At 33.4% G+C, this 21,444-nt stretch overlaps 3 protein-coding genes and 1 long non-coding RNA gene across 4 annotated transcripts in view; 2 read left to right on the forward strand and 2 right to left on the reverse strand.

Moving 5' to 3' along the window:
* Nucleotides 1-4,404: 4,404 nt before the first annotated feature.
* Nucleotides 4,405-19,091, reverse strand: LOC120202510. The gene is made up of 3 exons (XR_005523738.1): nt 18,977-19,091; nt 15,317-15,321; nt 4,405-4,437 (listed from the first exon to the last, which is right to left on the reverse strand). It is a non-coding gene; the product is annotated as an uncharacterized LOC120202510 (long non-coding RNA).
* Nucleotides 6,764-7,608, reverse strand: LOC120202507 (zinc-finger homeodomain protein 4-like). Its single transcript, XM_039202922.1, has one exon. It carries the CDS (start codon nt 7,480-7,482, stop codon nt 6,811-6,813), a length of 672 nt encoding a protein of 223 aa, XP_039058853.1. The 5' UTR covers nt 7,483-7,608; the 3' UTR covers nt 6,764-6,810.
* Nucleotides 10,456-12,080, forward strand: LOC120202509 (RNA-binding protein 7-like). The gene is made up of 4 exons (XM_039202923.1): nt 10,456-10,862; nt 10,976-11,187; nt 11,413-11,575; nt 11,683-12,080. The coding sequence occupies exons 1-4, from the start codon at nt 10,829-10,831 to the stop codon at nt 11,850-11,852; spliced, it is 579 nt and encodes a 192-aa protein (XP_039058854.1). The 5' UTR covers nt 10,456-10,828; the 3' UTR covers nt 11,853-12,080.
* Nucleotides 19,092-19,217: 126 nt separating the features above from the next.
* The window catches only part of LOC120202499 (serine/threonine-protein kinase EDR1-like), a 30,373-nt gene continuing 28,146 nt past the window's right edge, over nt 19,218-21,444 (forward strand). The window contains exons 1-2 of the mRNA XM_039202910.1: nt 19,218-19,375; nt 19,802-20,203. Coding sequence (XP_039058841.1) covers nt 19,952-20,203 — 252 coding nt within the window. The 5' untranslated portion in view covers nt 19,218-19,375; nt 19,802-19,951. The remainder of the gene's footprint in view (nt 19,376-19,801; nt 20,204-21,444) is intronic.

The raw sequence follows: 21,444 nt of genomic DNA on the forward strand, positions 1-21,444 counted from the left end.
TCAAGTTGTGATGTTCTATAATGGAGTTAATGCGCCCACGAGGATGATGCTAGATGCCTCGGAAATAGGACATTACTTGATAAATCACAAGTAAAGGCATTTGACATTCTGGATAAGATTGCCAACAACGATTATCAATTTCCATCTACAAGGCTTGGACTTGGCCGAAAATCACATGGAGCTTTCGAGCTAGATTCTATGGATATGGTGTCCGCCCAACTTGCTGCTATCACCAATATGTTGAAGAACTTACAAAGGCCAAGCGATGTGAGAGAAGTCAAGGCAGCCAATTCAGCATGTTTATTATGCCACGACAATCACAATAAGAGTGAGTGCCCGATCAATCAAGAATCCATCAACTATGTGGGCAACTACAATCGAGGCAACAACAACCCCTATTCTAATATATATAATCCTGGATGGCGTCAACATCCAAACTTTTTGTGGGAAAATCAAGGAACCGACAACTCTAGTCAGCCCGCTAGGCAGCAGAACTTCAGTGACTCCCAGGGTTTTCAAACGAATATGTCATGGCATAATTCTAACGAGGGAGTATCATCTTCATCTGACACAAGCTCTTTGGAGGCCACTATGCAAGATTTTATCATAATTATGAAGACCATGTTGCATGACCATGCGACCTCTATAAAAAGCCAAGAAGCTTTGCTTCAAAGTCACAACTCGTCTTTGAGGGCCTTAGAGGATCAGGTTGGCCGAATTTCCACGGCATTACATTTTTGCCCACATGACAGTTTACCTAGTGATACTGAAGTCACTAAGGCTCAAGACAGAGAGCATTGTGGTACATTCACCTTAAGGACTGTCATGAAAATCTACAAAGACGTTAAGTTTGGGGGAGAGACACTCGGAAAGCCCGGTCATGAGTTTGTGCACAAAGATTCGAATGTGTAAGAAGATTTATATTTGCTGGACAACAACGACGAGGGTTCGAAGAGTGCAACCAATGAAGATAATAAAAATTTTGTCACGGCAGAAGAAAAGCTCCCATCAGTAGGAGTTGATGACTAAAAGAAAGCTGCATAATTTTACCGCAACAAATTTTTATGCAGTGATAATCACTTCAATCTTGATGAAAAAGAAGAAGAGGAGCTCGAGGATATTCCAAAGGAGATGAGTAAGTCTAGCTCACCCATAGCTAGACCGGGTATAAAATTTGAACATTTGAATCCTATTGAATTTACTAATCCTAAACCCCAACTAGCTGCTCATTTTTCTAGGCTAGAAAGTGTGAAAGAACTAAGGAGTGAAATGGAGATTAAGAAAAAAATTCCCTAATGAGAAATTATTATTTGATGCGATAATTTTGTGGCATGCTAACATTGTCAATTTTCTCGTTAGTGTTGTTTTGCTTCCTTATTTGACTAGCCTAGGAAAGAATAAGGTCATACACGATTGTGGTTATTGGCATAGGGATGGCCTCGACCTCTCCAACAAATTTGCTGCCCAAATGATTTCAAGTTGCCACAACAAAAAGGAGCAAAAAGAGATCTTATTCCACTACCATTCAGCTTCAGGAAAAGTGCACTTTGAAGAAGAGAGGACTACTGCAAAGGTCCTAAAAATCATATGTGAAAGACACGAAATGCCAGGGCAAACTATTTTGAAGGCAAAACTATTATATGTGTGGGGCATTTTGGTCTACTCTGGTGCTCCGGTCGAGCGCGACAAATCTACACTTCTCTTGCACGATGTCAAAACTGGCTAAGCATCTTGAGGATGTCGTTACATTTGAGATTTACTCCTGTGCATAAATAAATGTTTATTTTATTATTTTTTTTATTCAGCTTCCTTTTAATTGATTATTTTGTTTTTATTTGCAAGGTTAGGGTCCACAAACCTCCAGCCGTACCTGCGTCTGACTCCGAACATTCCAGCCCCGCCAAGTTGAGAAAGCACACTCGGAGTACGACCGCTACACCACCACCCGCTTAAAGACAAGGTACCTTGCATTAGCATTGCATTAATAACATGTAGTTTTGTCTTTCTTAGTTTTAGTAAGCATTGGGGATAATGCTTCTCTCAAGTTTGAGGGAAGTAGGGTTCTCGCATCACTACATGATAATAGTAGTAAAATACATATGCCATGATATTAGTAATTGCATGAATAGTTTTATGGAATTAGTTAAGGATGCCCGATGATGATAAGTTTAATAGCTAGGAAAGAATGTACATGACTGGTTGAGGATGATAAAATCAACTCTAGGACTTGTTTCTTTGAAACCCTTAATTACACGATTGTATGTTTTCCATGCTTGAGAAACTTAGAAATTTTTTATATAAAAGAATTCTTAAAATGTTGTGGCATAAAACTTTGACTGTTGAACGCCTCGTCTCTTTGCGTTAATTTTTTTTTAAAGTTATGAATAAATGCCAAGACATATTTGTAGAGGGACACTCCACTAGGCTATGACATATGAGTGAATGAAAGATGTCACGGGATGACTCTACCTGACTAGCTCGGGGTGGAAGGTATGCTCCCTTTCACCTAGAGTGTGGGATGGTAGAGTGATGGGCTGACTCCCCTCGTAGCAGAACTAATAAAAGAAAAGAAAGGCAATGTGGAGCTGATTTAGAAAATTTCATGGCAAATTAGGAAAGCTTGCTTAGAAAATTTTTAAATTTATTAAGCATGGACTGGATATAAATACGCACACACCCACACAAAGAATCTTGCCCTAGGGGACAATACTAGATTTCTCGACCTAGTCTAGCATGTTGAAGCCATATGTGCTGAGGGCTGAAATTTTATTCCATGAAACTATTTGGCTTCTGAACTTGTCATGGTATCTTTGTTTTTCTTATTACTATCCATTGCTTGAGGACAAACAATAGCTTAAGTTTGGGGGTGTGATAACTTCGTAAAAAGTCATATTTTGGGGCATTTTGACTTAATTTATTGGATGTTTAAAGGCTCATTTAAGACCATGTATATGCATTTGGAAGTATTTAGTTGCATGTGGTGGATTTTAGTTCACCGTGGAATTTTATTTTTACAGCGGTGCTACTTTATGGGAAAGGTACTTGCCTGATGATGTTCATGTATAGAGAGCAAGGAAAAGAGGAAAGAAAATGCCGTGACATAAGGAGATTACTGAGCAAAATGAATTTGCCAAGTTCATCCGGCATTTTGAAAGTGCTTAAAGTGCGGGAAGATATTTTTTGAAACCAGCTATATCCAACTGTCCGAGAGCTCTACCCGAGAAATCCACCTCGAAGATACACCTGGAGGGATTATCGCTGCAACCGCCGGTTCTGCTGATGACGCCACATGACCCTGCAGATCCTGGCTGTCCTTGGGCGTCTGCCACGGGATTATGCCGGTCACTCAGCCAGCTACCCAGGCTGTATCATCACCTGTCTTGCCCGACTCTCAAGCAAAGTTAACCATGGTTTGGGAAAGTCAACTCTTAGTTCAAGGGTTAATTTTCCCCTATAAATAGAGGATGAAGCCACATTGTTAGAGACTTTGGTTCCACCCAGATTTGAGCTTAAAAAGTTAGAGAGAGAATGTCTCATCTTTCTCCGTCAATCCTACTTGCCGTGGTATTTCTCTATGACAAGCCTGCGGGAGTGGCGTTTTAGGCATCCTAGAGGAGCTAGTTCGTTGGGGGTAGTTTGTGGTGGCTGAGGGAAGCTCCGGCTTTGCACGTCGAAGGATTTTTCTCATTCCCTTAGTTCTTTACTTTCATATTTTGTTATTTGGGTTATAAGGAACGTATAATCTTGCTTTGTGCTTGCTTATTTCGAACCCCACCATGAACTAATTCTATTTGGTGGGAGTTTATTTTGGATGTTTAAGTTTTATTTCAATGAATGGTTGATTTTTCTATGCTATAATCTGTTTTGTTTATGGAGTTTAATGCCTTAAGGTTGTAGGAGCTACGAGAGTAGCCATTCCTTAGGAGATTCTTAGGGTTCGAGAGAATACCTAGGTAATATATCCTTAGTGTTCGAGAGAAACTAGGGAGGAACTACATAAACAAGGGGTTCTAGGTAGTAACTAGGCCTAATCCACCTTAGAGATAAGGCTAGGATTTCATTCGACTAAAAGGAGTTGTGCATGAATGATATGTTAGATGTTAATGTTGTCGCAAAAAGGTATTGCCGAGACATATCTTGTTATCTGGACCAATAGGATCACTGCAGGGGTTTACGCTAATCGGTTTTGCCAGGGCATCTTTAATCTGTCGAGTCCCTTACTAGAGATAGCATAGGGCACCTTAGTAGACTCTGTCGGGCAGACTAGGTATAGAAGAAAGATCATTCGGAGAAGTAGACTTAGATTTTCCTTAGTGACTCCTATCACTCACTTCCATAGTTGCTTGTCGTGTGAGAAAGCCAAAGTCCTATTAATCAAATCATATATTTACATTTTATTTTGCCTTGACATTTTCATTTGTTTGCATTAAACACAATCTATTTTGCCACGACATATCCATCTACTACCATTCTACCACCATTCTATTTCCACAACATTCATCTCATTTTGCCACAGCATTATCATTTGTACATACCATCACTAACTTTACTTAGGTGACAAAGTAAAACTCTTTGATAGAACTTATTCGACTTCCTCCAATCCCTGTGGAGATGATACTCACTTATCATTGTATTACTTGTTCGATTGTGTATACTTGCACATATATCCGCACTCATTTTATAGTACCCACAAGAGCGGACATATACATTCGTATACACATAGGGATCGGGTCGGGTTTCGGTCAATCCGACTCGATCCGAAATCCTCCATCCAATTTGAATCCGACCAAAATTTTTGAGATAAAATCCGAATTATATCCGACCCGACCCGAAATAATATATTTATTAAAAAATTATATTTTTATTCAATAAAAATTGGGATTTAATTGAATATATATTTAGGGGTAATATTGTAATTATATCTTAATATAAAGGTAAAATTATATTTTTTCGGGTTTAGTCGATTATTTTTCACTCCAAAGTCGAACCTAACCCGACCTGAACACAGCCTCTAAAAACATGACCCGACTGGAACTCAAATTTTTTTTTAAAAAAAACCCGACAAGTTTGGGTCGAGTCGGGTATAAACTTATCGGGTTCAAGTCCATGCCCATTCCTATGTACTCATGAGTGACATGCATCATCACTTGATTGGATAAAAAATATTAAATTAAAATTAAATTGATAGAATATATAAGTATTAAGGATTATATTTGTAATTGTACTAGTTCTTTTAACAGCTACCTCAGTTGCTCCGTTAAATCTGAACAATTGGTGGCTTGATTGATCGCGTTGAAATAGTTAAGTAGTATGATTGATATAATTAGAAGATTGATGGTTAAAGTGAAAAGAGACAATAATTAAATGATCATAGATATAATTTATCCTTAATAATAATATTTCTAACAAATTATTATTTCTGGCTAAACTATATATTTAATACCTAAACTATTGCTTCTATTCTGTTTTGGCACCTAAACTTTATTTATTTTTTCAAAATTATACATAATATTTTTAACGGAACTTTTGTACATAGCATTTTTATTAATAAATTACATCACTAATTACTCAACTATTTTCTCACTCCTATTTTACTCACTAAAGTTTAAAAGTTTTTAATTTAACTACTTAACTTTTAAATTACTCATGATTTAATCACTCTAATTTATTTTATTAATATTTTTTGTGACATGATATTTTTATTATTCTTTTATTAATATATAATTAAAATAAAAAATAAATTTAAAATTATAATCAAAACCAAAAATTATACCAAAAATCCTAAATCACAACCTCTCACCCCCATCCTCACGATTTCCTTCTTACTAGCCTCTCCAACTCACCCATTCCTTTTTTATTTTAATCTTATATTAATAAAATAATAATTAAAAGATGCCCCTTATAGAAATATTAATCAAATAAGTTGTGGTGATTAAAATATGAGTAATTTGAAAGTTAAGTGATTAAATTTAAAAAATTAAACTTCAATGACCAAAATAGGAGTGAGAAGTTAATTGAGTGATAAATGATGTAATTTACCTATGAAAATGTCATGTCCAACATTTCATTTTAACAACATGATACCAAAATGGAATATAAAGTAAACGTTAAGTATGAATTTGAAAAAAAATTAAAATTTAGGTATCAAAATGAAATGAAAGTAATAGTTTAGGCACTAAACCTATAATTTACCATATTTTTGCACATAAAGTAACATTATATTTAAAAGTAATTTGGTGTATGAACCAAACGACCTCAATGGTAAAGAAATTATTTTTATTTTTTGAGTTCTTGAGTTCGAGTACTGCGAATGCCTAGGTGTGGGTGTTCAATGTTAAATGATTAAGAGTTATCCTTGAATAGATACAATATTTTATTTACCAAGATTAATTTAAGAAAATTTATATTTGACACTATTAGTAATAAATATTAAAACCTTTTTTACTATTACTTCCAAAAGAGGAAAAGCAAATGGTGCAAATACTTTTTTATTATGCTATATTGATTACAAAATAATATATTTTTTTAAATATTTTTATTTATTTGACAATGAATGCTTAATCATCTTGTTACAGTTGTTAGTCCTTGAACACGTGACGTATAAGAAAAATAACGATTTTTTTAACTAATGGGGGTAAGTTAATTTCACAGAAAAGGTCCCCCAGTTCATGCTGTTAAACATTAATAACTAGTGAGGAATACAAAAACACATTATAATTGCCGAGGACATTGCTAGACATGTAGGAGTTTGCTTGACAAGAGAAACCCTAAGAGATGATTATGAATACATATTGCTTAATTAATTAATATTTAAGCAGCAGATACATTATTTTTCTTTGCAAAGCTTTGCTTGTTATTGTGCATCCACACCTTGAGGACTCTCCTCTTGATCCCAATCTCTTGGCAAAACTGCTGCACTACACTCTCATCCAGCTTCTGAATTCTCCACTCAGCTTTCTCCGCAAAGCTCAACATCTTCTCCTTTTGCTCCTGGCTGAACTTGGTCCTAAACCTTTTCCTCGCCTTCGTCACGATCCGCCCTTCGTCCTTCTCGTCCGTCTCCGAAGGGATCGATCCGCCTTTGAACGACATTATCACGGCCCGATGCGGGGAAGGGTCCCCGTGGGGTGACCTCGAAAAGTAATCATGAGGTCCCAAGATAAGTTTTCGGTGGCAACAATCCGAGGTGCAACCGCATTCCATCTCTTTCCGATGGAAGTTCATGTGGCAGCTGCAAGCTGAGCACATCAGCGCCTCGAGGGAGCCTTCTTCCCCGTTCGGCATAAACTCACCGCACCCGTCCGTGGCGTTCCCTCCGATCGCCGCCGCGTGGTTCTTTAGGCATTCCTTGTACCTCACCACCACTTCCTTGTAATCATCACTTCTAACCTGCCTCTCTTCCAAGCCCTCTCCTCCATTACCACTTGTCGAGATTGCCATATCTTTTAAAGGCCTCGCATTACTCATCTCTCTCTCCATCATACATTAGAGATTAGAATATAACACATGATATGCTGATGCAAAGTATATATGGGCGATGACTTTAATCAGAGATTAGAGAGAGACAAGATCACATATACATTAGAACAAGCAGTGGAACTTTTTTAAGTAAAGGTTAGTTTTAGAAGTGAAGCAACAAATAAAGAGGATTAGCAAATATATACAAGTGGTGGGCGAGACATAAAGAAGATAATAGACTAAGGTGTATTTAGTAGAGCAACTACCAGTAGCTTATAAAAATTAAAGCCTAAGAGAGACAAATTCTGGGATGGACGCATAAATTTATGTTAGGGGTGCGAATTTAAGAAATTATATTAAAAATTTTAGGGATACGAAATTAGATAATCAATAAAAAAATGTAAAGAAAAAAAACTAAAATATAAAAATGGACCACAGCACTTCTTCGATCCATCCCAGGAGAGATTCTAACATGGGGACACCAAATTTAAGGATAGTTATATAGGTACAACTTGCTTTGCTTGCACAATCAATCACTCAGTTCTAGCAATGTAGGATAGATAGGGCATGCACCTTTTCAAATAAAATTCTTTTCTTACTATTTCGTGTGTAGTGCTATGAGCTTTTGCATCTCTGTCCACCATATGCATATACAGAAACATCTGTTGAGCTTTGGGTAAAGTTCACAAACCATTAAACTATGCTATAACTTCTTTTTACTTTTATCATTAAATTTCTAAAAATTATGAAATAAATATTAAAATTTTACTCACCCAATGATATTTTGATAATTTCTCACACTTCATGATATTTTTAATCATATTAACACATTTAGGACTCCGATAGGCTTAATCACTTAATATCACATCGTCTACTATATCATCACTCATTTGTTATTTATTGGTAGAGTGACCAGAACAGAAATAATACAAAAGTTTAGTTATTAAAGTAATAGGTTTAAAAATTAGTGAGCAAAATAAAAGCAAGTAGAAAGGATGAATGATAAAATTTATAATTTACCCTAATTCCTAAGGTACAAATAAAGTTTACACTTTGGAGATTATAGTACTCAATCACGGGGATTTGATCTTGAGGCGTCAAGTTTTCTGAAGTGGTATGGTAGCGGCTAAAACGATACGTGAATGTGCAAATACTCTTCAACCATTTGAGTAATTTGTTTTTACTTTGAAAAATATTGCTGTCTATTTACTTTATCAATGAACAAAACAATTAAAAAAACACATCAACTGCATAAACTAACTTACTTCAATAGTTAAAAGAATCGTTGTTATTTCTAGAGATTATACGGATTCGAACATCAACAACTGCAAGAATGATTGAGCATTCTATATCTCATTTCCTTATGTTCTAGCAAAAAGGCTCTTTACATCTGCCCTGCTTAAAGAGTCATTAGCTGTAACAAAGAGAAAGCAGTGTTACCTAATTCGCTCCCCACCCCCACAAGTCTCGTTCATTCGGTCGTTTCAATTCACTGTTCGTTTGCGTACCGAAACGATGGAATTAGCGTACTAAAAACCAATCACAGCAAAAACAAAGGAAACAAAGATAAGGATGAGATTTCAGTAAGAGAATGGATGGCAGGGGGGCGTTAACGAAGATGGTATAAGGGTCGTTCTTGCCAATCATCGGCGGTGGAGTCGGCAGATTCTTTTGATAGGCATTTTGGTAAAGGAAAATGGATCGACGTAAAGGAAAGGAAAGGAAAGGAAGATGGAGAATAGTGGTAGTGTGGGAAGAGAAAGAGATTACATTTTAAGGTAATTGGTTTAATTATAAACATAGTCCTTCAATTTTATAATAACTACAGAATTATTAAAATATGTAGGGGGTGGGAGGGCTTCTCTCTCTCAAAATTTTTGGCTTAATAAGTAATTATAGATTTAAATTTAAGTAAAATTGGACTTTTTCTTTCCCTCCCTCAATTTTTAGTTTAAATACATAATAAATTCCTATTATTTTGAAATTAAGTATCTTGTCTCTCCCAATATTTGATACTAGATGTGTACAAATATGAAAAGAAAGTGACAAATTTGAAATCGTTTAAAAGTTTAACAATCGTTAACCTTCAATGAACACATCTTAATCAAAACGAAATGAAATGAAAGCGATCAAATCTTATATTTTTTTAATTCGGTGAAGAAAATTTATAAAATCGAAACGAAAGTGACCATTTCTGTAGTTTACCCAATAAAAATCATTAAAAATTATTGTAAAATAGATTTTTTGACTATTTTTATTTGTTTTATTTTTTAAAGATTCTTTTCTAAATTTTATTTAATTATTAAATGGTTAATACATTATTTTTAACATAATACAATTTGGAATGTTATTACAATATTAAGATAACGAATAACAAGAAAAGTATATATCTAATAGTAAAACAAAAGAAGTATATATTATTTTCTCATCAAAATATAAGATGTTTACAAAACATGTATGGTATAGAATTGTCTTAGTGGATATAAAACTCAAAATAAAAATATATATATATTATCCATTTTATCACGTCCACAAACAATAAAAAATAATTTTTCTAACATAAATCAGTTTATCTTAATAATTAAAAGAATCGATGCTGAAAGTATTTAAAACAGATATTACTTTATAATCACCTTATTAATAAAAAAAATTTGTTCTTAGAATGAATTGATATATTTAAAATAGTTATTTAATACTAGAGAAGGTTTGTTCAAGTGGTAAGTAATTTGATATCACTTAATCAATGTATCGATTTTGAGTAATTGTGTATGCAAAAATTCTTCCTCGAGAGAGTCACTCATCAAAATCAGGTGTGCGAAGAAGAGAAAAAAATAGTTATTTATTAATAATAAGAAACCTTAAATATTCATAATTATTTTCTATTATTATAATTTTGATTTATTATTTTTAAACAATAACAAAATTTGATATTTTTATAATCTTTGTTATTAACTGAATGGAAACCATAAATAATACATTAAAGCCCTATTACGCCTTCCGTGTCCTTGAATTTCCCCTTCTATAGCCCTCCGGCTCCTAAGCTTTGAATCATTAAAACTAACACAAAATCCCATAGATCGACCGCCTGTACGCCGTCCACCGCAGCTCCGTCTCCGGTCGCCACTAACTGGGTTAGTTACCGAAGTTCGGATCCCATTCTCCTCCCTTTTCACCTTGCCCAGATAAATTCTGCATAAAACAACCTAATACGCCCTGGATCTCGATTGAAAGTTTGGTATTGATACCTCCTCAAGCCTCCGATCACGCAACATCAGAGCATCCCTAAGGTTATTATTATTGTTGTTATTGTTATTTTGGTGGTGGTGTCGGAAGTTGCTTCTCGTCGATTCTGTAGGTATTTCCAGTAGCTATGCCAGGGAATTCTAGTTGCAGCGTCTACATAGGTCGGTTTTTGCTATGAGAATCAACATCTCTATTGTTGTTTATGTATGTATGAAATTATTATTATTTATTTAGGTTGTGCACTTACCTGGATTTTTTTATGGGAAAATAAAAGGAAATTTGGACGAGAGGGTAAGCGATAGAGTTCTGTATGAAATTCTTATCCAAGCAGGAAGGGTAGTAGATTTGTATATCCCTCGAGACAAGGAAACTGATAAGCCCAAAGGATTTGCCTTCGTTGAATACGAGAACGAGGACGTTGCTGATTATGCTGTCAGGCTTTTTTCTGGCCTTGTTACTCTCTATAATCGAACCTTGAAATTTGCTGTGAGTTTCTTTTCTTTTTTATGTTGAATTTATGCTAGCGCTTTTGGGTAAAGTTTCACTTGTTTGGCCTATTCTACACAAGTAAATGCCAGATTTAGTACAAATTACTGAGTAAGCAATTAAGCTGTGTAAATGGAAATATTTCCGTTTCCTTTGTGATCCATAATCTTGATCTTCCGAGTTTGTTTGTGCAAGTATCAAAATATTGACTGAAATCCCTAACAGATTTCTGGGCAAGACAAGGCTTCACAAAACCCTCCCAGTGCAGCCACACCTGCTACATCGAGGCAATACCATGGAGTAGTTAATCACATGGAAATCTCTCAGCAGCTAAAGAGGTCATCAACCCCTTCTAGGATCCCAGATTATCCTGCGCGTTACACCCAAGGTGATTAATTTTCTCTTATTTGTTTCTTCTATTATCTTTGTTTTTGTAGACTGTCACTTCATTGCCTATTGAGTTCCATGAGTGCTAAAAAGTTCGTTTTGATCCAGTGCTATCTCCCCCTGGTGTTTCTCACCAGTCTAATGGGTATCGATCACTTTTCAATGATACCAATTATGAATACAGTCGAAGGGTTTTTGGGTCAACATTGGATAGCATTAATCGCCGTAGGTCACGTCGTTACGGAACAAGTGACCCAATTTCATATCCATCTTATTGATATTTACTATGATAGCTATATGAGGGTAAAATTCTTGCATGATGCACTTAATATTGTGGACGGTTGTAGGTATTAAAAAAGATAGGTGGTAGAGTTATGATCAAGAAGGGGTAAAGTTAGCATCTGTTGTAACTTATTTCGTAGGCCCCCATCATTGTTTGTTTATGAATACTTCAATTTCATATTTTCGCTCCCTTTAAAATGTTGTATTTCTTTCCTTTTGGATAGTCATGATTGTATCTTTGCCAGTAGGCTGAAACTGAAATATCGAATAATTTCTCTGCCATTTGTTTTTCTCTCTCTTAGTTATAAATTTATAATCTTTAGTGAACTGGAACTAATCTCTACCAGAACTATATGCATTGGAATCTAGATATTAAGCTTTCTTTTGGATGCTTGGTAACCAACATAAGGTTTAGGTTGTGTGAGATGTTTTTGACATTATTATTTTTCATGTTGACTAAAAGGATGTAGAGTGTAGACCTCATGTTTTTCACTAAATGCTTTAAAGTAATAGTTTTAATTACTTTGAGTAAGTGTCAAGGCTTGCCCTAAGTTCTAGTTTCTAAAAGCTTGGTCAAACCTTCCCCTTGATAAGATCACATCTTGCTACCATGGTTAAGCATGGTTGAAGTTTGGTTTACGAAGGAAGTTCTAGTTGAGGATAAATTCTGTCACCTTAAGTTACCCAATTCACCTAAAATTTTTAACTGTTAAGGCCATGACCAAACCTATCCAATATCATGTCGGCTTCCATTTGCTGGTTACTGAAGGGGAGAAGATTTTGATTCTCGACCACCCTCTTTTAGTCCTTATCAAACTCAACAAGTTCGGTTTAGCATTCTATTTGTTCAAGTGACCATTTTCCAAAGTGTTGTTCTTATTGCGTGCAATCTGTTATGTTCCCAACATGTTAACATGCTTAGAGTGAGATAAATCATAATTTTAGTTTTTTCACATTGAGAACAATAAAATTAGGTGACGAGTAGATCTAGCAATCCATCATGATCAAGGTTACCCTCTCTTTTTAAGAAAGTAGGCCTCGTTAAAAACCCCCTTCATGATTAATGGAGCACAAAGTGCTCCTTGATCAGCGGAAGGAGGAAAAGAGTGCTTAGAATTCATTAATAACCGAAAGATACATAATGTTTAAACAACAAACATAAAACACTCCCTTTACAATAACCAACTCAAAGCCTATAAAAACCTAATCAAAACAGTGAAACTAGCCAATACCAGCCTTAGCTAAGGTATCAGCCTCAACATTGGCTGATCTAGCAGCCCATCTAATAATACCATTGAAATCTCTTAACATAGAAACAATGTCTTTCACTTAGTCTATGTAGACATAGGGACAACGATCATAACTCTTGACCCACTCCACTGCTAGTTTACTGTCTGATTCAACAATTTCATGTTCCTTAAACCGCTGATGAAACGAAGCAAAGAAAGTTAAGCCCTTCGTAATTGCCATAAGCTCTATGAACAGAGGAGGACCTGGACCAGCAGCCTCTTGGAAAGAGGTTACCCTCTCTTCATGACTTGAAATTCATCTCTCGTTGCTAGTTGTTATGTTGTCCCTATTAGAGTTTACCTAAAGGTATCTCAATCTGATTATTATTAGAGATCCCTGGTATTGGAAAAGGATCTACTTAGTATTATTACACCTAGAGACCCCTTGGATTGGAAAGCATGCTCTCAATCCTATGAGAATAAGATGCGTTTTGTTTTGTGTTGGTGACTTCACCAAAAACCCCCTTGGATTGGAAAAACTTTGCCATATTAGTAGTATTATGGTGTGAATTGAGAACTAGAGACGCCTAGGTTTGTGAAAGCATTTTCCACCCCATAAGAGAATAAGATGCGTTTTGTTTTGTACTTGGTGGTAATTGTCTTCGTTTGTCTCATAGGCATTGATTTTTGGCAGGTGATAAATATTAAAATTATTTGTGCATTTTGATCCCATATTAAATGCGACATGTAGTTTGAATTTTTTTGGCTTAATTGTAAAATAAGTGCCCAAAATATTTTTCTTGTTTATTTTGGGTGTCTAAAGTTTTTTTTTTGTCAAAGTAGATATCTAACGTTTTCAATGTTACTATTTTAAGGTAAATTTTGTCGTGGCTGTTAAAAAAATTGTTAGAAATTAGTCATCCAATCCGTGTTAACACGTATTTTTTTCTTTTAGTTTTTTTTAAAATAAAATTCAAAATTTTCTATTTTTTACAAAACACCCCCAAATTTATAAAACCTTCTTAAATTTCTAGAGTCCTAATTTCCTATTTAAGTTTAAGGATTTAGGATATTAGGGCGACAATAAGGGGAATGGTCGATAATGTAGTTATGTGAAAGTGGGTGGGAGTTCTTCGACGACAGTGGCAACTAACAATAGTAATAGGCTTTGGAGTTAGGAATTTAGGTATTGGGGATTTAGCGTGTTTAGGGAGATTTAGGGATTGTGTCACTACTGAGGAAGTCAATTAGGGTTAAGGCGGTGGGTAGGAAATTGGGAAATTGGGATTGCTGACTAGGGGTTGTAATCAAAATAAGGGGAAAACGGCGTCGGATTAGTAAGTGAAGTGGGTCGCTTTGTTGTTGTTGAGTTAGAGTGGATAGGCCCAATTTGTGATAATGTAAATGTATCTCCTTGACCTGCATAAGTCAAAGCAGGCTTAGTCAAATTGTTGTATAAAAAGGGCATTAATGAATAAAGAAGTTATGAACGATTTTTACTTGAAACAGTTACCTGAAATTATCTCTTCTCCTAACAACCATTACAGATTGAGTTAGAATTTAGGGATTTTTTAAACAGTAGAAGTTTAGGGATTTTTTAAAAAAAAGTTTAGAGATTTAGGGTAATGATAAGGGGATGATTGACAATGCGATCTGTTGATGGTTGGGTGTGGGGCTTAATGACGGTGGGGGCGTTATTGGTAATGGATTTTAAGATTAGGAATTTTTTTGGCATCAATGGTATTGGAGATCTAGGGTTTGGGAGATTTATGAATTTAAGTTTAGGGATTTGGAGCACGAATCAATTAACCTCGGTGATTAAAAGGATGATAGTTATCTCTAGATGTCTCAAGTTCTAGTATCAATGTTTGTGGGGTATTTGAGTTTTCATTGTCAAATAGTTGAATCTTTAGAACATATATAATCACCCTAGATTAATAAAAAGAAGTTTAAGGATTTAGGGTATTGTGATAACGATAAGGCAATGATCGATTGTTGGAGTTTGATGGGTGGGTGAGCATTTGGCGACAATGATGGTGGTGGTTGACAATGATATTGGGTTTAGGGTTGAGATTTTAAGATTTTGTTTTAGTTTTTAGAAAATTGATTTTTGAAAGAAATTAATAGTTTCATATTTTTAAATAAAATTTTCAAAAATCTATAAATGTGATGTGTCATGTTTAGAGTGGTTGATAATTTTTTAATTGTCATGATGTAGTTGATCTTAAAACTTTAACTTTGAAGATATTTATTTATTTTAATAAAAAAAACTTCGGATAACCTAAACTATATATAATTTAGATATTTATTTTTTAATTAATAATTTATTTAATCAATTAAAAAATGGAGAGTTAGATTTGTTTTAAAATGGGTTGGTGTCTTCACCGACCTAAATTTCTGATCAGGTATCTTATATCCCACCTTGAATTTAAAATTTTGGAGGTTCTCTCTCTTACAAATTATTTTTTAAAAACGAGTTTGTAATTTGGTACCATCAGATTTATGCATCGGTAAATTTTCAAGTATAAAGGAGCTTGGAGTAGATAGTATTTGTATTTTTTTTATAATTTTATAAATTGACACAATTCATATATATATATATATATATATATATATATATATATTTTAAATGTTATATTTTTAATTTATAACATGATATCTATAGTGATATTTCATCTTTTTAAATTCATTTTTTAACGGTTATCTCAAATAGTTAAATATTAAATTGTATTTTCTACAATATTTTTAAAAGTCACATTTTAAAAGATATATCAAATTGGCCCTATATCGATTTGAGTTTTCCATTGTGTAGTTAGTCATTGGTTTTCTTTTATTTTATGTGAGTATGTAATTAAGCAGTTGAGTTTTGCTAGAGAAACGTTAGATCAATTGTTTTTCAAAAGTAAAAGTTTAAGATTTAAAGTGGGACTTTTAATATAAGCATAATTATGTCATTATTTTTAAATTATAAGAGAGTTGAAAAAGTATTGTTATTTTTATATTTGTTTGATCTAGACTAAAGAATACTTTTTTTAATTAATTTCTTATTTCTAAATATTTCTATTAGTTTATTAAACTGCTTATGGTTTTATATAATTTATAAATTTTATGATTTTGACATAGTACCTATTATAACATAATTATAATTAAGGTATTATGTTCTAAGTTTCTAAAACAGTAAGCATGTTGAAGAACTAATAATGTCCTAGTTTTGATATAAAACGGGTTTAAGACGGAGTTCGGTTGGGATTGATGAAAGAGTTAATAGATTTAAATTATAATGTCAGACTTTAGAAAAATGGTATGAATATTTCTTTTGAGATAGTGTTAAATTTATTTTTAATAATTTTTTATATAAAATTATTAAAGAATTTTTTTCAAAAGAATTTGGGGGTATCATCCCAAGTGTTCCTCGCACATCTACATGATGAATTTATTTAAATAATATTTTTTATTTAAACTTGTCACGTAGACATGGTTAATTCTTAAATATTATAATTTTTTTGTTAGAATTTATTACATCGAAGTGACGAGTTTCAATAAAAAATATAATTTATTTTTAAGTCACTATAGCAAATATAGTAGCTCATATTAATTTGAGATCAATTTTTTATCAGTCTAGTCTACTGGGCTAATTTTACTGAGTTGTAGAGATGTATGGGCCTGATATCACTAGCGATTTCATGGTGTTTCCCTTCAGGAATCTGTAGTGATCGGACAAAACTGCATAGCTTGACCTTATCTTCAATGAAAGGGAAGCCTAAAAGATAAGATCTCAATTTAGTGCTATTACATTTTCATTAGTGCAATTATTGTTTGGGTAAATTACGCGTAATTTTTTTTAAAATTATACTTAAAGTTTAGTTTTTATTTAATTTTAGTACCTTGCCGTTACAAACTTTAATTTTTTTTTTCATTTTAGCACTCATTCAAAATTTAAATTTAAGTTTTGAAAAATTTAAAAGTTTAGGTAATAAAATAGACTAAAATTTATAGTTTATGTATTGAAAGCATTAAGTTTTTAACGATGGGTACTAAAATGAAATAAAAACTAAACGTTAGGCATGATTTTGAAAAAAAAAATTGAAAGTTAGGTACTAAAACGGGCCAAAAAAGATAACTTATGTACTGAATGTGTAGTTTACCCTTATTGTTTTTATCTTTCGATATTAAGTTCCCTACAAAAACTCCCTACCTTTTTCCAATTTACCCATTCTATTCTTTAACTTATATACTCTACCAAACAAGCACAATTGAGCTTCTCATTGTACATTTAATGTCCATCTACAATGTTATGCTAATCTTCAATTTGCTGCTATTGTTATAATCAATAGGTAATTAAATGCGTAGATCATCTATTTTCTTTAATTACTGATATAATCAATTTTTTTTAAATTTAATTATATGTATTATTACTTATTTATCTCTGTCAGGTGAAGATACAAAATCATTATAATTCCTCTCAAACTCCCTCTGCTCAAGCATTCAGGTCAAATTTTATTTTACTTTATTGAAATGTAAGTTTTATAATATCACGCCGAGCGACTTCAGTACAAAAGAATTGTTGTTATTTTTTGAGGCAACGAAAATGTTAGGAGTGAACGTTTAATGTCAAATGATTGAGAGTTGTTTTTGAACAAATATTGTCTTGTATTTATCCCAAATTAATAAAAAAGTGTTATAATAAAATTCATGTGTTAAAAAATTAAATAATAAAATCGACAGCTATCAATCATAAATATAATGTAAAATTATAAGTTTTATAACAAAATTCGTGTAGAAAAAATTAAATAATAAAATCGACAGCTAACCACCTACTTTATTGAGAAAATATGGAATCATAAAGCATTATAAAAACCTCTTTCAAACTACTAGAAAACCAAAAATATCACAATTAAAGTCCTGGAAGTGATGTCATCAATTTATGATAATGAATAGTACTAATAAAAGGTAAAATAGTTAATATTTTAAATATAAAAATTAAAATATTGTTAATACATGTGTTTAAAAGAGAAAATTGGTGAAACTGTAAATGAAATCCCTCAATAAATTTTAAGTTAATGTAACCTCTCGTTATTTATACTCGTTACAGCTTTAATCGATATTATTTGATTCTTGCCAAAGCAAAGCGCATGAATTTATTTCGGTTAAACACGAAGAATAAATAATTGGTATTTTTCGGTTGAAATATTGGTTAATAACTTAACTAGGTTACTCTAATAAATACTGTTATTTCCTCCATTGGATACTGGCAATGAATTGAGAATTAAAATTGAAAAGACAATGAAACAATTTGAGGAGGAAGAAGAAACCATTCACTTTTATCTTTAACTCTGCTGAAAGATCATAAGATTAGATTAAGAGTAATCGTGGTCGTTTGTCTGTTGTCGGAGTAGTTTGTGCCATCGAGTGGTTGTGGTCACTAGCGTGGCTAGCCCTCGTCGGAAGAGATGGGATGTGGTTGGTGGCCTTTGGCTGTCAAGTTGGGTAGTTTTTTAATAGGGTTTAGTAGTAGGGTAAAATATTATTTATCTTATTTTTTTAATTATTTATCTTTTAACGGTTAAAAGCTATTTATTTAATCCACGTCATAACACCGTTAGAAAGTTAAACGGTTGAGTTATCAAAAAAATTCAATGTATAAAGTTCACTTAATAAATTGAAAGTATAGTGAGTGAAATAGGAGAGAGAGTAAAGTTTAGTTACCAAAGGTGTAGTTTACCCTATTTAATATTAAATCCAAATTTATCAAAAAATATTAAATCAGAAAAATCCCAGTAGCTCTTTCTCTCTTGCATTTCCTCGTTCCCTTCTCCTTTAGGTTTGCATTTGAATTTTCACTTTGCGTTTCTCATTTCTCCTGTTTTCTATAACCATAATAAATAAATTACTAGTATCTATTTGGCCGGTGAGTTTGTGTTTAAGGATGGGGATAATTCACGAACGGTGGAGTTGAGATTCAAATGCCATCGGTTTTCGATTCAAATGCAAGGATCTGCCGGTGGTAAATTTCGTTATTTCTCTTTTTCATTTCCGTCCCCCCTAGTTCTAACGATTTAAGAAACGAGCTATATTCCATTGAGTAATTATTCCTTTTCGTGTTTGGGCTGGATTATATTTTGTTGTCGATCGGGAAAAGACCGACCGTTTGAGATTATCGATTATCAGTGACAAAAGAGAGTCAGATTGAAGTGTAAATTTTTTTAGAATGCGTTGCTTATTTTGATTCCTTTCAAGTATTTGTTTGCTTAGGTTTTCTGTTAGTAACTTAGTAGATCTTCTAATTTGGTGTTTATTCGATTATTTATCACTTGAGAACTCCAATTGATTTCCTAACTTGGAATGAATGTATTTTTAGTGGATAAGAATTAACTAGAAATTAGTTAATTTTGCTCATTTTTAAGCGGGGATCGACCAATTTTGTTGAATATTTGATGGTTGATGATTGTGATATTGGTAGAAAATGATTTATATGTTCTTTTGAAATAATCGTATGTGGAAATTCAGGGTGTAGAAAGATTTTTGGAATTTAATTCGATCAAAGGCTTTTTAAAGGAAGTTGAAGACTTTCTGAATGCACACTGCTTTATATTTGATTGTGCGTATTTCTTCATTTGCTTGAAGGTGTTTCCCCTTTGATAATGGGTAGTAGATGCGTATATTGAATTCAGAAGTAAAGAATTTACTCGTTATGTATAATGGTCTTTTCTCTTTAGGTCTGATGGCCTCCAGCTCAAGCGAGTCAGTGCAAAGGAAGCTTGTCATCAAATGACTTGTTGCGTGCAAACTATTCCTAGATTGAAAATATCTTTTATGGCTTGAGAAGTAAGGGCGAATATGGTTTTTCATTTCAAATACTTAAGGACATGGAAGAGACACGATACGATGCTGGTGGTCCAGCGGAACAAGGGCCTTCTAATGCAACATGGTGGTCTTCGGATTTCATTGAAAAATTTGGTTCTGTTTCTTTAGGTTCTCAGGAAGAGGGTTTTAGCAGCAGGGAATCACCTAGAACTTTTGAGCAAGATGGATTGTCATCTCAGACAGCCTCACAGATTTTGTGGAGCACTGGAATGCTTTCTGAGCCAATTCCTAATGGCTTCTATTCTGTCATTCCGGTGAGAATTTAGTAATCTTATTTGTGATTATTGTACTGTAATAGCTGCTTAACTATTCGTGTTTTTTGGTTGAAATTGAATTTCATATGATAATGACTTCTTGCTTTTCTTCGCCATCTTTATTTTCTTCAGATCTATAACTATTTTTAATAGTTAGTTTTTTTCCTAGTTATTTTCACTTTAACCTAATTGTTAGTTTGGAAGTGCTTTCTATTGCTTTCCACCCTCCCTTTCAAAGATAAAAGTTCATCTGCATTTTTCATTTTTTCTTCATTGTTAAAGATATTCGTTTTAAACCATTCGTCTGAGTTGTCTTTATTTTATCCAAGAAAAGTAGAACTGTTAAACATTTTCATTTTGCAAGCCAGCTGCAGTTGACATCTGTACTAATAATCGCATGGTTTTGTGGTGTAAAACTATCTAGAATACTCACTATGTCAAGACTCTGATATGGGATCAAATTATAGATCTCATTGATAAGGTGATGATTATTTGGTTTATCAAATGATAAATGTGAGTTATCATTAGGTGTTTCTTATATCATATTGTTGAAGATAAAATGGGGATAAGTTGGTATTATGGGCTAATGACTATATCTGGTTATGAACATCTGATAAACTTGTTCACTCTGTTGTCATACATTCGATGCTATATACCTGAATTACTACCAAGTTATCTGGTGCTTTTGCTGCACAAAACTGTTGTTGGAATATCCAATGAATGCTTACAGTTTTGGAGTGCCAATATACTTTCTCTACAGTTTGTTTTCCCAATGGAATCCCTAAAGGAAGCTGAGTTAGAGAAAGTTAGACCGGCTCTTAAATTCGAGTTGACGGTGTCTTTGTTTCTTGATTTGAAGATTTTCTGATGTTTTAAGGTAATATCAAAATGTCGTGAACATTGTTGATATTGTCTTGGTAGCATTCATCTGTTTGATGCTAGTCCACTAATGATTAGATTGCTTGTCTTTTTATATATTTATTTTAGTCTATATGGCCTTTTTTCTTGGAGGGCAGGGGATGTTTGTTTTCAGTTCATATTTCACTATCAATTTAATATGTAAAGAGAGAAAAAAACAAGGAATTAGCATACATCATGCATAGTTGTTAATATCCCTTCTCAGTTTTTATAGGTTCTTAAGTAACCCTATAGTACCTTTTATTTGTTTGGGTAATGCAATAAGGTAAATTAGGGGATTTACTTGTGTATTTTTATCTGTGCATTTACATGCAGGTAGCATG

Source organism: Hibiscus syriacus, unplaced genomic scaffold, assembly GCF_006381635.1.
Source record: "Hibiscus syriacus cultivar Baekdansim isolate YM2019G1 unplaced genomic scaffold, ASM638163v2 tig00008843_pilon, whole genome shotgun sequence".
Lineage (NCBI taxonomy): Eukaryota > Viridiplantae > Streptophyta > Magnoliopsida > Malvales > Malvaceae > Hibiscus > Hibiscus syriacus.